The sequence below is a fragment of the Urocampus carinirostris genome, chromosome 7 (genome assembly GCF_059441175.1).
Source record: "Urocampus carinirostris isolate Australia breed hairy pipefish chromosome 7, RoL_Ucar_1.0, whole genome shotgun sequence".
Classification (NCBI taxonomy): domain Eukaryota; kingdom Metazoa; phylum Chordata; class Actinopteri; order Syngnathiformes; family Syngnathidae; genus Urocampus; species Urocampus carinirostris.
In genome coordinates, this window is record NC_142355.1 from 8,717,104 (window position 1) to 8,731,459 (window position 14,356).

At 44.8% G+C, this 14,356-nt stretch overlaps 1 protein-coding gene across 1 annotated transcript in view; it reads left to right on the forward strand.

Annotated features, from left to right (window-relative positions):
• The window catches only part of nrn1la (neuritin 1-like a), a 153,948-nt gene that overhangs the window by 99,904 nt on the left and 39,688 nt on the right, over positions 1 to 14,356 (forward strand). Inside the window, exon 2 of the mRNA XM_088339662.1 lies at positions 3,861 to 4,011. Coding sequence (XP_088195788.1) covers positions 3,861 to 4,011 — 151 coding nt within the window. The remainder of the gene's footprint in view (positions 1 to 3,860; positions 4,012 to 14,356) is intronic.

Below are 14,356 nucleotides of genomic sequence, written 5' to 3' on the forward strand. Positions count from 1 at the left end.
TGCACCGACCTTCTTCGGAGGCATAATTAGGGGCTAAAACACCCGTACGCCGCTCAGCATCGCACCCTAGCGTACCAGCGTTCAAACTCCGAATTTTTGACCGAACAGCGAAGCAAGAATTTCTCGAAATTTTTGGTCGAACACCGATTTGTCAGAACTGAGAGGCGTTCGAAAACCGAGGTTCCACTGTATTAGCTTTCTGCAGAATAACAACAATATATTTTATGGTGGGCAGCACGGCGGCGCAGTGGTTAGCGCATGTGCGGCACAGTTCATGTCTTGGGAACCTCCTGCGTGGGTTCAAATCCAGCTCCAGACTTGCTGTGCGGAGTTTGCATGTTCTCCCCGTGCGTGCTTGGGTTTCCTCCGGGCACTCCGGTTTCCTCCCGCATTCCAAAAACATTCATTTCAGGTGAATTAGCCGGTCCAAATTGTCCCTAGGTGTGAATGAGCGGGTGAGTTGTCTGTCCCTGTGTGCCCTCAGTTGGCTGGCAACCAGTTCAGGGTGTCCCCTGCCCACTGCCCGATGATTGCTGGGATGGGCTCCAGCACCCCCGCGACCCTACTGAGGATAAGCGGTGTAGCTAATGAGATGATGACATTTTATGGTCACCACAGTCAAGGCAATTGTCTCCTCTTGTGTTTCTTTTCCTATAGCACTTTGATTACAAATTCTAAGATAAGGAGTGGATTTTTGGAAAAACAACTTTAAAATCGCCATTTTGGACTTCCTGCTCACTTTTGGTCGAAAACTCAAATTTTGACGATCCTTTTGCCAAAGGACCACGTTTGTTTTAGACATCTGTCACCATTTTGGGACTGAATGTGTTAAACTAGGAACCTGCGCTCACAAACTGTTTAGCATTTTGCACACAAGCACAATTCCCAAGATGTCCTCGTTCATCACGCCAGTTGAACTTCATTTGGCAGCTCTGATAATGGACATCCGCTTGCAATTACATATGAAGTAAAAACTGATATGTTTCTACAGTGGCTTGTGAAACTATTTTACCCCCTTGAACCGAAGAACACACTTTATTGGATATTTTTAATTTTTTTTAACAAATAAAAAACGAAAAAGTGGGTGTGTCAGCCCCATTGAGTTAATACTTTGTAGCGCCACCTTTTGCTGCGATTACAGCTGCAAGTCGCTTGGGGTATGTCTCTATCAGTTTTGCGCATCGAGAAATAGATATTTTTGCCCATTCCTCCTTGCAAAACATGTCAAGCTCAGTGAGGTTGGATGGAAAGTGTTTGTGAACACAGATTCTCAATTGGATTGAGGTCTGGACTTTGACTTGGCTATTCTAACACTTTGATGTGTTTTTTTGGTGAACCATTCCATTGCAGCTTTTGCTTGATGGTTTGGATCATTGTCTTGTTGGAAGACAAATCTCCGTCACAGACTCAGGTCTTTTGCGGACTCCGTCAGGTTTTCTTCCGGAATGGTCCTGTATTTGGCTCCATCCATCTTCCCATCAATTTTAACTATCTTCCCCGTCCCTGCCGAAGAAAAGAAGGCCCAAACCATGATGCTCCTACCACCATGTTTGACTGTGGGTATGGTGTGTTGAGGGTGATGAGCTCTGCTACTTTTACGCCAAACATAACGTCTCCCATTGTTGCCAAAAAGTTCAAATTTGGTCTCATCTGACCAGAGCACCTTCTTCCACACGTTTGGTGTGTTTTCCAGGTGGCTTGTGGCAAACTTTAAACAACACTTTTTATGGATATCTTTAAGAAATGGCTTCCTTCTTGCCACTCTTCCATAAAGGCCAGATTTGTGCAGTATACAACTGATTGTTGTCCTATGGACAGATCCTTCCACCTTGGCTTTAGACCTCTGCATTTCATCCAGAGTGATCATGGGCCTCTTGGCTGCATCTCTGATCAGTTTTCTTCTTGAATAAGATGAAAGTTTCGGGGGGCGGCCCAATCTTGGTAGATTTGCAGTGGTCTGATACTCCTTCCATTTCAATATTATTGCTTGCAAAGTGCTCCTTGGGATGTTTAAAGCTTGGAAAATCTTTTTTGTATCCAAATCCAGCTTTAAACTTCTCCACAACAGTATCTCGGACCTGCCTGGTGTGTTCCTCGTTCTTCATGACGCTCTCTCTGACCTCTGAGACTATCAAAGTGCAGGTGCCTTCATACAGAGACTTGATTACACACAGGTGGATTCCATTTATCATCGTTAGTCCTTCAGATCAACATTGAATCATTTAGAGATCAGTGAACTCCTGGACAGAGTTTGCCGCACTGAAAGTAAAGGGGCTGAATAATTTTGCACACCCACTTTTTTGTTTTTTATTTGTTAAAAAAGTTTCAAACATCCAATAAAGTGTGATCTACCTCATGATTGTGTCCCACTTATTGTTGATGCTTCATAAGAATTTACAGTTTTATATCTTGATGTTTGAGGTCTTAAATTTGGCAAAAGGTCACAAAGTGGGCCAAATAGTTCGCAAGCCACTGTAATTGTCACCGTGTTTGCTTCTTTCACGTGACCCCCATGCTGGTATATTTTATTGGCACGGGTTGAAAATACACTGGCGGCGAGTCAACGCATGCCTGTCAAAAAACATTTAGTAGATTATCGGTGACATAGATAAACACGTCAATTACCTCTTAAGCAGCCTTTTCATAAACCAATTCAGCTAATATGAAGATACCACTGTACAGCATTAATATAAAGGGAAATAATAATGTATTTCATGCTTTTTTCTACCTTATTTCTGCTTTGCACAACGCGCACTTCGGACTGATTCATAGTTCCTAAAGTACAGGACCAATGTTCCCTGTAATTTTCCACGGCTCTGAGCGTTCACACAACGTCGGTGAGCAGCGCTTGAAACAACAGTGAGCAACCATAATCCCAAGTGTGGCAAGATAATTCATTATCAAACATGTCCAAAACTTGACATCAAGTTACATTTTGCTGAGTTTCCGGCAATGCAAAATTATTTTTCTCTTTTGAATGAATTGACTCATGTACTATTGTTTGCACGGCCTACAAACGTCGTTTGTTTTTACAATTCTTTCACAAGATATCCATTTCTTTTTATTTCTTGATATATCTTGTCGCATAATATTAACATTTTTGGGGGCTTTTTTAGTCGGTTGTGAGATACAGAACTGTAATTAATCATATTTTTTAGTGGAAGTACAATGTTGGCAACAAGATTCACTTGATATAATTGGAAATTATTTGAATGCAACACAAACTTTTTCTTCTTTTTTCCGTGTTTTTTTTTAATTCCTTTAAAAAAATCTCATTGTGTTTCCTACATTTCTTTTCTTTTCTTTTTTTCTGGCTTTTTTCAAAATTGTTCCTTCTTTTTTTCTCTTCCTTTTGTTTCTTTTTTTCTCAGCTTTTCACTACTTTTTCATTTTGGTATTTTTTTCTTTTTTGTTCTATTCCCCCCTTCCTTTAAGTCATTTTGTGCATAGTTTTGCATATTTGCTCATGTTGGGATTAAAGAAGCAAAAACAACCTGAAGAGCTGTTTAGGACCCGAAAGAGCCGAGACTCCTTGTAGTGAGCCGAGCCGAAGAAGCCGGTTCTCGACAAACTCTACTAACTTTACTCAACTTCGTTTTACTTCGACTCGACTTCAAAATACCGCATTTAGGACACAACGTCAGAGGAACCCGTGTATTTTTACCTTCATGCACTGCAACTTTGACTTAAGTCGCTTCTTAATTAGTAATTTTGAGCCCTCATTTTCGTGCGCTGGCTAGATTTTCTTGTGCGCTGAGAATGTGCGAGCAGTGCGCAATTGAACATTCTGATAATGGAATGGATGTGTTTTAATTGTCAAATAAACTTGTTTTGGGGATTCTTTGTGTGATTTATTTCAGTGCTGAGCCCTTGCTCTTTTGGCGCCGTTTCAACAAGGAGGTGTCATTCCATTTACAAGGGCTTTGCTCACTGTCTCATGGCCCTCGGTGACAGCCTGACGGACACGGCGCGCAAGGATGAAGACACTCACGAGATACACTCGATCTGCAGGTCAGTGCAATTCACTTCTTCAAGGTAGCGTTGTCATTTGATGGAGGGAGGACACGGAATCCAGCGAGGCCCGACACAAAACCTACAAAGCTTTACAAATATGTTGCTCAATTTCTCATCATCTCATCTCATCAGCTGCACCGCTTATCCTCAGTAGGGTCACGGGGGTGCTGGAGCCCATCCCAGCAATCATCGGGCTGTGGGCAGGGGACACCCTGAACTGGTTGCCAGCCAATCGCAGGGCACACGGGGACAGACAACTCACTCGCTCAGTCACACCTAGGGACAATTTGGACAGGCCAATTCACCTGAAATGCATGTCTTTGGAATGTGGGAGGAAACCGGAGTGCCCGGAGGAAACCCACGCAAGCACGGGGAGAATATACAAACTCTGCACACTAAGGCCAGGAGCTGGATTTGAACCCACGCAGGAGGTTCCCACGATCTCAGAACTGTGCCGCACACGTGCTAACCACTGCGCCGCCGCACTGCCCATGTTGCTCAATTTGATTATATCAAATAACTCATTCAATGATGGATGTTTTTCCTCATCTTGGGAGAGCCGGTGCCGGCCAATTTTTGCCATAACTACTCGTTTTTAAAGGCTCTCAAAAAATTTCGTTTTGCATAAGCATAGGACAAATGAAAAGATGGCTTGAATCCTCATTTTTCTTTAGAAACTAAGTATGTTTCTATCTTTTACTATTGTTTAGTCTAGATCTAGTGGAACCTAGAGCTATTGTTGGTGATAGGAATGAGTGGAGAGGTGTCGGGCCCTGTGTGTTGTGTCACCCTGACCCGAGGGACATGGCCGCTATCTTGTGACTTGTTTCATCTAGAGCAGGGGTCGGGAACCTTTTTGACTCAAAGAGCCATAAAAGCATCCATCCATCCATCCATCCATTGTCTTCCGCTTATCCGAGGTCGGGTCGCGGGGGCAGCAGCGTTAAAAGGGAAGCCCAGACGTCCCTATCCCCAGCCACTTCTTCCAGCTCATCCGACGGGACCCCGAGGCGTTCCCAAGCCAGCCGAGAGACATAGTCTCTCCAACGTGTCCTGGGCCGCCCCCGGGGCCTCCTGCCGGTGGGACATGCCCGGAACACCTCCCGAGGGAGGCGTCCAGGAGGCATCCTTATTAGATGCCCGAGCCACCTCAACTGGCTCCTCTCAACGCGGAGGAGCAGTGGCTCTACTCCGAGTCCCTCCCGGATGACTGAGCTTCTCACCCTATCTCTAAGGGAGAACCCAGCCACCCTGCGGAGGAAACTCATTTCGGCCGCTTGTATCCGGGATCGAGTTCTTTCGGTCATGACCCAAAGTTCATGACCATAGGTGAGGGTAGGAACGTAGATGGACCGGTAGATCGAGAGCTTTGCCTTTCGGCTCAGCTCCCTCTTCACCACGACAGACCGGTACAGGGTCCGAATGACGGCAGACGCTGCACCGACCCGTCTGTCGATCTCCCGTTCCATCCTACCCTCACTCGTGAACAAGACCCCAAGATACTTGAACTCCTCCACTTGGGGCAAGACCTCCTCCCCGACACGGAGGGAGCATACCACCCTTTTCCGACTGAGAACCATGGCCTCGGACTTGGAGGTGCTGATCCCCATCCCGGCCGCTTCACACTCGGTTGCGAATCGCTCCAGCGAGAGCTGAAGATCACGGGCTGAGGAAGCCAACAGCACCACGTCATCTGCAAAAAGCAGTGACGCAATGCTGAGGCCCCCAAACCGGACTCCATCCCCGCCAAGGCTGCGCCTAGAAATTCTGTCCATAAAAGTTATGAACAGAATCGGTGACAAAGGGCAGCCCTGGCGGAGCCCAACCCTCACCGGGAACGAATCCGACTTATTGCCGGCAATGCGGACCAGACTCTGGCACCGGGCATACAGGGACCGCACAGCCCGGATAAGACTGTGCGGTACCCCATACTCCCGAAGCACCCCCCACAGGGCCTCCCGAGGAACACGGTCGAATGCCTTCTCCAAGTCCACAAAACACATGTAGACCGGACAGGCAAATTCCCATGCACCCTCAAAGACCCTGAAGAGTGTATAGAGCTGGTCCAGTGTTCCACGGCCAGGACGAAAACCACACTGTTCCTCCTGAATCCGAGATTCGACTTCCTGGCGGACCCTCCTCTCCAGTACCCCTGAATAGACCTTACCAGGGAGGCTGAGAAGTGTGATTCCCCTGTAGTTGGAACACACTCTCCGGTCCCCCTTCTTAAAGACGGGAACCACCACCCCAGTCTGCCAGTCCAGAGGCACTGTCCCCGATGTCCACGCGATGTTGCAGAGGCGCGTCAACCATGACACGCCCACAACATCCAGAGCCTTAATGAAGTCTGGGCGGATCTCATCGACCCCCGGGGCCCTGCCACCGAGGAGTTTTTTGACAACCTCGGTGACTTCAACCCCAGTGATACGAGAGCCCAACCCAGAGTCCTCAGGCTCTGCTTCCCCAGAGGAAGACGTGCCGGTGGAATTGAGGAGGTCTTCGAAGTACTCCGCCCACCGATTCACAACGTCCCGGGTCGAGGTCAGCAGCGCCCCATCGGCACTATACACAGTGTCGATGGCACACCGCTTCCTCCCCCTAAGACGTCGGATGGTGGACCAGAATTTCCTCGAAGCCGTTCGGAAGTCGGCTTCCATGGCCTCGCCAAACTCCTCCCATGCCCGAGTTTTTGCCTCGGCAACCGCCAAAGCCGCATTCCGCTTGGCCAGCCGATACCTGCCAGCTGCTTCCAGAGTCCCACAGGCCAGGAAGGCCCGATAAGACTCCTTCTTCAGCTTGACGGCATCCCTCACCGCCGGTGACCACCAACGGGTCTGAGGGTTGCCACCGCGGCAGGCACCGACTACCTTGCGGCCACAGCTCCGATCAGCCGCCTCGACAATGGAGGCGCGGAACATGGTCCACTCGGACTCAATGTCCCCCGCCTCCCTCGGGACATGGGCGAAGTTCTGCCAGAGGTGTGAATTGAAACTTCTTCTGACAGGAGATTCTGCCAGCCGTTCCCAACAGACCCTCACAACACGCTTGGGTCTGCCGGGTCGGGCCGGCATCTTCCCCCACCATCGAAGCCAACTCACCACCAGGTGGTGATCAGTTGACAGCTCCGCCCCTCTCTTCACCCGAGTGTCCAGAACATGCGGCCGCAGGTCCGACGAAACGATGACAAAGTCGATCATCGAACTACGGCCTAGGGTGTCCTGGTGCCAAGTGCACATATGGACACCCTTATGTCTGAAAATGGTGTTCATTATGGACAGACCATGACGAGCACAGAAGTCCAATAACGAAACACCACTCGGGTTCAGGTCAGGGGGGCCGTTCTTCCCAATCACGCCCTTCCAGGTCTCACTGTCATTGCCCACGTGAGCGTTGAAGTCTCCCAGCAGTACGAGGGAGTCCCCAGGGGGCGCGCTCTCAAGCACACCCTCTAAGGACCCCAAGAAGGTTGGGTACTCCGAACTGCTATTTGGTGCATAAGCACAAACAACAGTCAGGACCCGTCCCCCCACCCGAAGGCGGAGGGAGGCTACCCTCTCGTCTACCGGGGTGAACCCCAACGTACAGGCGCCGAGCCGTGGAGCAATTAATATGCCCACACCGGCTCTGCGCCTCTCACCACGGGCAACTCCAGAGTGGAAGAGAGTCCAACCCCTCTCGAGAGGACTGGTACCAGAGCCCAAGCCGTGCGTAGAGGTGAGTCCGACTATATCTAGTCGGAATTTCTCAACCTCACGCACCAACTCGGGCTCCTTCCCTGCCAGAGAGGTAACGTTCCATGTCCCAAAAGCCAGTTTCTGTAGCCGGGGATCGTCGCGCCAAGGACCCCTCCCTTGGCTGCTACCCAGCTCTCTGCGCACCCGACCCCTTTGGCCCCTCCTACAGGTGGTGAGCCCATGGGAAGAGGGTCCCACGTCGTCCCTTCGGGCTGTGCCCGGCCGGCCCCCGTGGGTAAGGGTCCGGCCACCAGGCGCTCGCCAGCGGACCCCACCTCCAGGCCTGGCTCCAGAAGGGGGCCCCGGTAACCCGCGTCCGGGCGAGGGAAATCGAGGACCAAAGTTTTCTCTCATCATTAGGGGTCTTCTGATCTGCGTTTTGTCTGGCCACTCACCTAGGACCTGTTTGCCATGGGTGACCCTACCAGGGGCTTAAAGCCCCCGACAACATAGCTCCTAGGATCATTGGGACACACAAACTCCTCCACCACGATAAGGTAGCAGATCAAGGAGGAGGCCATAAAAGCAAAAAAATATTAATTTTATTTTGGGAAAGAGCCACACCATATATTATGAGACAAATTTACTAAATTGCTAAACCCGCGCCCCAGACAAAAGCTTAGTCTTCAGCACATTTATTTTTGATGATTTGATAAAAATTATGAAAAGAGAATAATGCCAGAGCCCCTGTCCCAAATTCAACAAACAGACCACTTTAAACTTGTCTCTTTCTTGCAATTACTCAAGATCGGTTAAACTCCTTTTGACCCTTTTTTTCATACATATTGGTTTCAAAACCAGATGCAAGCATTTATTTTGTAAAAACGTCACAACATTCTGAGAATAGGGAGCCTGATGAGCTTACCTTTGGCGAGAGATGGGAGGGAATGCTTGTACTTTTTGCATAGCTCCACCCATCCCTCCCACTCACCCAATCAAATGACTAAGTTCTCTTCCGGTGTTTTGGCGTATTTACAGTTCTGTGGATTCATCATAAAGTATCTGAACACTGAACACAGATTATATAGTGAACTTTTAAATAAAGGATTCTTTAGCGTTGTACAGCCAAAATGAGTTTTTTTCCCCCCCTTTTTTTGTGTGACACCTTGACTGTAAATTGTAGTGAAAAACGTGCCCTATATATACTGCGAAGTGTTTCATTTGCATTTAGCTTTGGTTTGGCTTAACGTGTACCTGAATAGGATAGACAATCTCGATTTTGAACAAGATGGAGAAATTTTGCATGCAATCAAATTGGTCTCTGAGCCATAGGTACTCATAGAAAGAGCCATATATGGCTCGCGAGCCATAGGTTCCCGACCCCTGATCTAGAGGGATGAAAGCATGACCAATTTAGGTGCCGGGGTGCCTAAGTTGTTTGGGTGTTTGGGCATTTGGGTTGGCCATGGTCCAAAAATTTTTGTGTGTGTGTTTTTTTTCCCTTTTATTTTCTTTGTTATTGTATGTGTTTGTCTTGCTGTCGGTCACCCCCTCTTGAGGGATATGACCAAGGTGGATATATATATATTTATATATATATATATATATATATATATATATATATATATATATATATATATATATATATATATATATATGTATATATATATATATATATATATATATGTATATATGTATATATGTATATATGTATATATATATATATATATATATATATATATATATATATATATATATATATATATATATACTATTGTTTCGTAAACAACAGTTAAACATTGCTAAGCTAATGTTTCTATGTTTATTTAACCACTACATTGCAAACTTTATAAGTATTAAGAAAATTAAAGAAATGTGTCACGACCAGAACAGAAGGAGGACCCAGATGCGTAACGTTACTCACAAGTTTATTGAAATATAGTGTCTGGTGCTCGCCGGACGCGGGATGCAATCCGCTCACGGGATCGGAACATGTTTCGAATGCGGAAGTGGATCTTCCGGAGCAGGAGATCGTAAGGTAGTTAAAAGGAAAACTGGTCATTAGCCAGGACAGGAGATCAGAAGGTGGTCGGGGTAAAAAAAACTGGTCGTTAGCCGGGACAGGAGATCAAAACGTGGTCGTAACGTGAAACAAACAGGGAAATCAGGACAACAGGTGAGTGAAAAAACTAAAAACCACAAACCTGTCTTTTTTTCATTTTCTCCTTTTATACTTCCTTTTTTCTACCTGTACAGTAATCCAACTTCTTTATCAGGGTTGGGTAGGGTTACTTTAACTTGATTACTTTCAATGACTTTTGGATTACTCCAATACCAAATATGCTGATAAAAGACAAAAAAAACTAAATATGAATAAAATGATGACTCACAACACGTGGTAAGCTTTCTCTCCTGGCTTTGATCTCTTTGATCTCCGGCAAAACTAACATAAAATGCCACAGAAACAAAATGAAAATAAATCAAAACAGCTTGCCAACATCATTTTTGTCGTTCCATGTATTCCGTTACTCCCCAAGCTTGCACAAAATGTAGTCATTTTATTCATATTTAGTTTCTTTTGTCTTTTATTAGCATATTTGGTATTGGAGTAATCCAAAAGTCATTGAAAGTAATCAAGTTAAAGTAACCCTACCCAACCCTGTTCTTTATAGAACATAATAATTCGTAATATAATGCATCCAAGCAAGTGAGCCGTTTGAGAGCCCTCTCTCTTGAATGAGTTGAGCCGAAAAAGCCGGTTCTCTAAAAAAAGATGGACTTTTCACCACACAACTCGAGATCGGCGTGCAGACGAAAACTCGAACCGCGAGACCAAAACAACATCTGCCGGATCTGCCTGATGAAAAGTTTGGAGTGCGGTAAATCTTTGTTTTAAAAAAATGTAATTGGGTAATAATGGCAATTTTGTGTCCAAAAAGTTGCGTCCCGGGGACACACGTTGATTTGAGACTATGCGTCCCCAGCAAAAATGATGCGTCTAGGCAAACGAGAACACTGATATCAATGTTTGTATCGATCTCCCCCCCCCCCCACCGCACATGCAGTATCCTAATTGACTTATAAAGCGAGTCACCCCCTCAAGAAGATTTGTATTCGATTTTACTCTTTTATCCGTTCGACTTATTTTTAATCGCGCGGTCGTAAAGCGTCTCCGCCATTTTATTCGCAATCAATGCAGTAAATGTTATTGTAACCGAGCGTTTAATATTCTGCGATATGGCTCCGCCGGCTCGGCTTCCTCTCGTAACTCGATATTGGAAACCTTGCGGGCTGCTTACCGTTTGTCTTACGTGGTCTTTATAGCTGAGCTATTGCGCTTCAGTATGCAATTGCACTTGTTACAGCTTCCCATACTGACTTCAAAGTGCTTTGTGAAAGGTGCTCGGCTCCTTGAGGCTCATCTCAAGACAGTTGCTTCCTTTTGCCTTCACCTTGAACCCATTTTTATTGTCGTGTGTGTTTGAAAAGCACCCGGCACAGATGATATGATTTACTTTTAATGCGAGCAGATGCGAGCGTAATAATAAGTCACGGATTTTTACGATGAAAAAGTTTCGGGGATTGCACTCGGCTTTGTTCGCTGAAAACTTTGAAACTTGAACTTCAGTCCTCGGTAATGTTCCCTCTAAACTGCGCGCGTGAGAAAACACAAGAAAATCTAGCCGGCGCACAAAAATCAGGGCTCGAAATTGCTAATTAAGAAGCGGATTAAGTCAAAGTTACAGTGCGTGAAGGTAAAAATACACGGGTTCCTCTGATGCTGTTTTCTAAAAGCGGTATTTTGAAGTCAATCTCGAAGTCGATTGAAGTTGAGTAAAGTCGGCAGAGTTTTTCGAGAACCGGCTTCTTCGGCTCGGCTCACTAAAGAGAACCGGCTCTTTTGGGTCCCAAATGGCTCTTCGGGTTGTTTTTGCTTCTTTAATCTCTACTCGACCAAATATTATGTAAAATTGTGCAAAAAAATGACTTAAATGAAGGGGGGGAAATAGAACAAAAAAGAAAAAAATACCAAAATGAAAAAGTAGTGAAAAGCTGAGAAAAAAAGAAACAAAAGGAAGAGAAAAAAGAAGGAAAATTTCAGAAAAAAAGCCAGAAAAAAAGAAAAGGAAGAAACAAAGGAAAAAAAGTAAATAGAGAAAAAAGTAACAGCTAGGAAAAAATAAACACAATGAGATTTTTTTAAAGGAAAAAATAGAAAAAAAACAGGGAAAAAGAAGAAAAAGTTTGTGTTGCATTCAAATAATTTCCAACTCTACCAAGTCAATCTTGTTGCCAACATTGTACTTCCACTAAAAAAATTGATTAAAAACAGTTGTGTATCGTGCAACCGACTCAATAAGCCCCCAAAAATGTTAGTATTATGCGACAAAAGATACCGGGAAAAAAGAGGAAATGAAAATCTTGTGAAAAAATTGTTATAAAAACAAATGACATTTGTAGGCCGTACAACCTTTGCAATAGTACTTTAGTCAATTCATTCAAAAGTGAAAAATAATTTTGCATTGCCGGAAACTCCGCGAAATAACGTGATGTCAAGTTTTGGACATGTTTGATAATGACTCAGTTGCCACACTTGGGATTGCCGTTGCTCACTGTTGTTTCAAGCGTTGCTCACCAACTTTGTGTGAACGCTCAGACCCGTGGAAAATTACAGGGAACATTAGTCCTCGGTAAAGTAAAATGGATAACAGTTGATGCATTTTTACTTTTGTGAGGAGAAATGAGCAGGGGAAGGATGTAGAAGTCACCCAAGAGGACACATGTCAAAAGTCAAGAACTGGATCCATGACTTTTGAGCAAAATCAAGTGTCAGAATTATTCTGATAATCCTAAAGCTGTCACGGTTGCCATGGCGCCCAATTGGTCCCGCCCGTGTGGCGCCAGCTGCGGCTAGTTGACAGATTGGCTTCCCTTCTATTTAAGCTTAGTGCTCTCACTCTGCCCTGTTTATTATTCTCTCCAGTTTTCGTTCCCGTCTAGTTTGACCTGTTTAATTTTGTTATCCTGCTAATAAAAGACAAAAGAAACTAAATATGAATAAAATGACTCAATTTTGTGCAGGCTTGGGGAGTAACGGAACACATAGAACAGCAAAAATGGTGTCGGCAAGCTGTTTGGATTTATTTTCATTTTGTTTCTGTCGCATTTTATGTTAGTTTTGCCGGAGATCAAAGAGAACAAAGCCAGGAGAGAAAGCTTACCACGTGTTGTGAGTCATCATTTTATTCATATTTAGTTTCTTTTGTCTTTTATTAGCATATTTGCTATTGGAGTAATCCAAACGTAATTGAAAGTAATCCAGTTAAAGTAACCCTACCCAACCCTGTTATTAGCATATTTGGTATTGGAGTAATCCAAAAGTAATTGAAAGTAATCCAGTTAAAGTAACCCTACCCAACCCTGCATACAGTAAACAGAAAACCCGATGCTGCGCTATTTAAAGCCCCAAATGTATTTAATATGTTAAAGGGAAAATGCAAGGAATTCAGAGTGCAGTGAGGGTGGAAAAATATTTTCAATTGTTGGAAGTAATCCAAACAAATAACTTCTTCTGCTTTGCAAGCTGTTGTTCTTTGGGTTTTTCCCAGGGTACCACCAATAACTGCACAACACTTGTCTTGTCAGTCCACAAGTGACACAAAGGTCCTGTTGAAACACCCACATGCTGAGATGGTGAGAAAACCAAACCTGCTGTGCGCATCACTTTTTATCCACCAACCACTCGCATCTCCGAAACGGCTCACAAGATTAGTTCCAGCCGACCATCGCCCATGACTAAATATGAATATCATCAATACTGAGCAAGTACTTGGATCAGATGGATACTAATACGCAGTACAGTGGAACCTCGGTTCTCGACCATAATCCGTTCCAGAACCCTGTTCGAGAACCGATTTGTTCCATCACCGAAATCATTTTTCCCATTAAAAATAATGTAAATCGTTTTAATCCGTGCCAACACCCTGAATGTTTACCATGAATGTTTAACGTAAACATGAAGCTAACCCAGGCTTAATCGTACGTTCGTGGTATCGTAATCTTCCGTACGATAACGCTAATCTTCCGTAGATTGCGCTAACACGAACGTGTAAAAATAAAAAAATCAGGTCGTTTACAAGTCATTTAGCACCACAAGTGGCTAGCGCTTCATTGGAAAGGGGGCTCCGTTCCAACACCCTGAATTTTGGGCTGAGTTCCAACACCCTGAATGTTTACCTGAATGTTTAACGTAAACATGAAGCTAACCCAGGCTAATCGTACGTTCGTGTTATCGTAATCTTCCGTACGATAACGCTAATCTTCCATAGATTACGCTAACATGAACGTGTAAAAATAAAAAAAATCAGGTCGTTTACAAGTCATTTAGCACCACAAGTGGCTAGCGCTTCATTGGAAAGGGGGCTCCGTTCCAACACCCTGAATTTTGGGCTGAGTTCCAACACCCTGAATGTTTACTTGAATGTTCAACATAATCATACGTAGAGCTAACCCAGGCTAATCGTACGTTCACGTTATCCTAATCTTCCGTATGAAAGATTACGCTAACATGAACGTGTAAAAAAAAAAAAAAAACATAAAAAAAAAAGAATTATGAATAGGATTTCTTACCTTTGTGGTGGTCAGCAGAAGGCGCATGCTGTATTCCC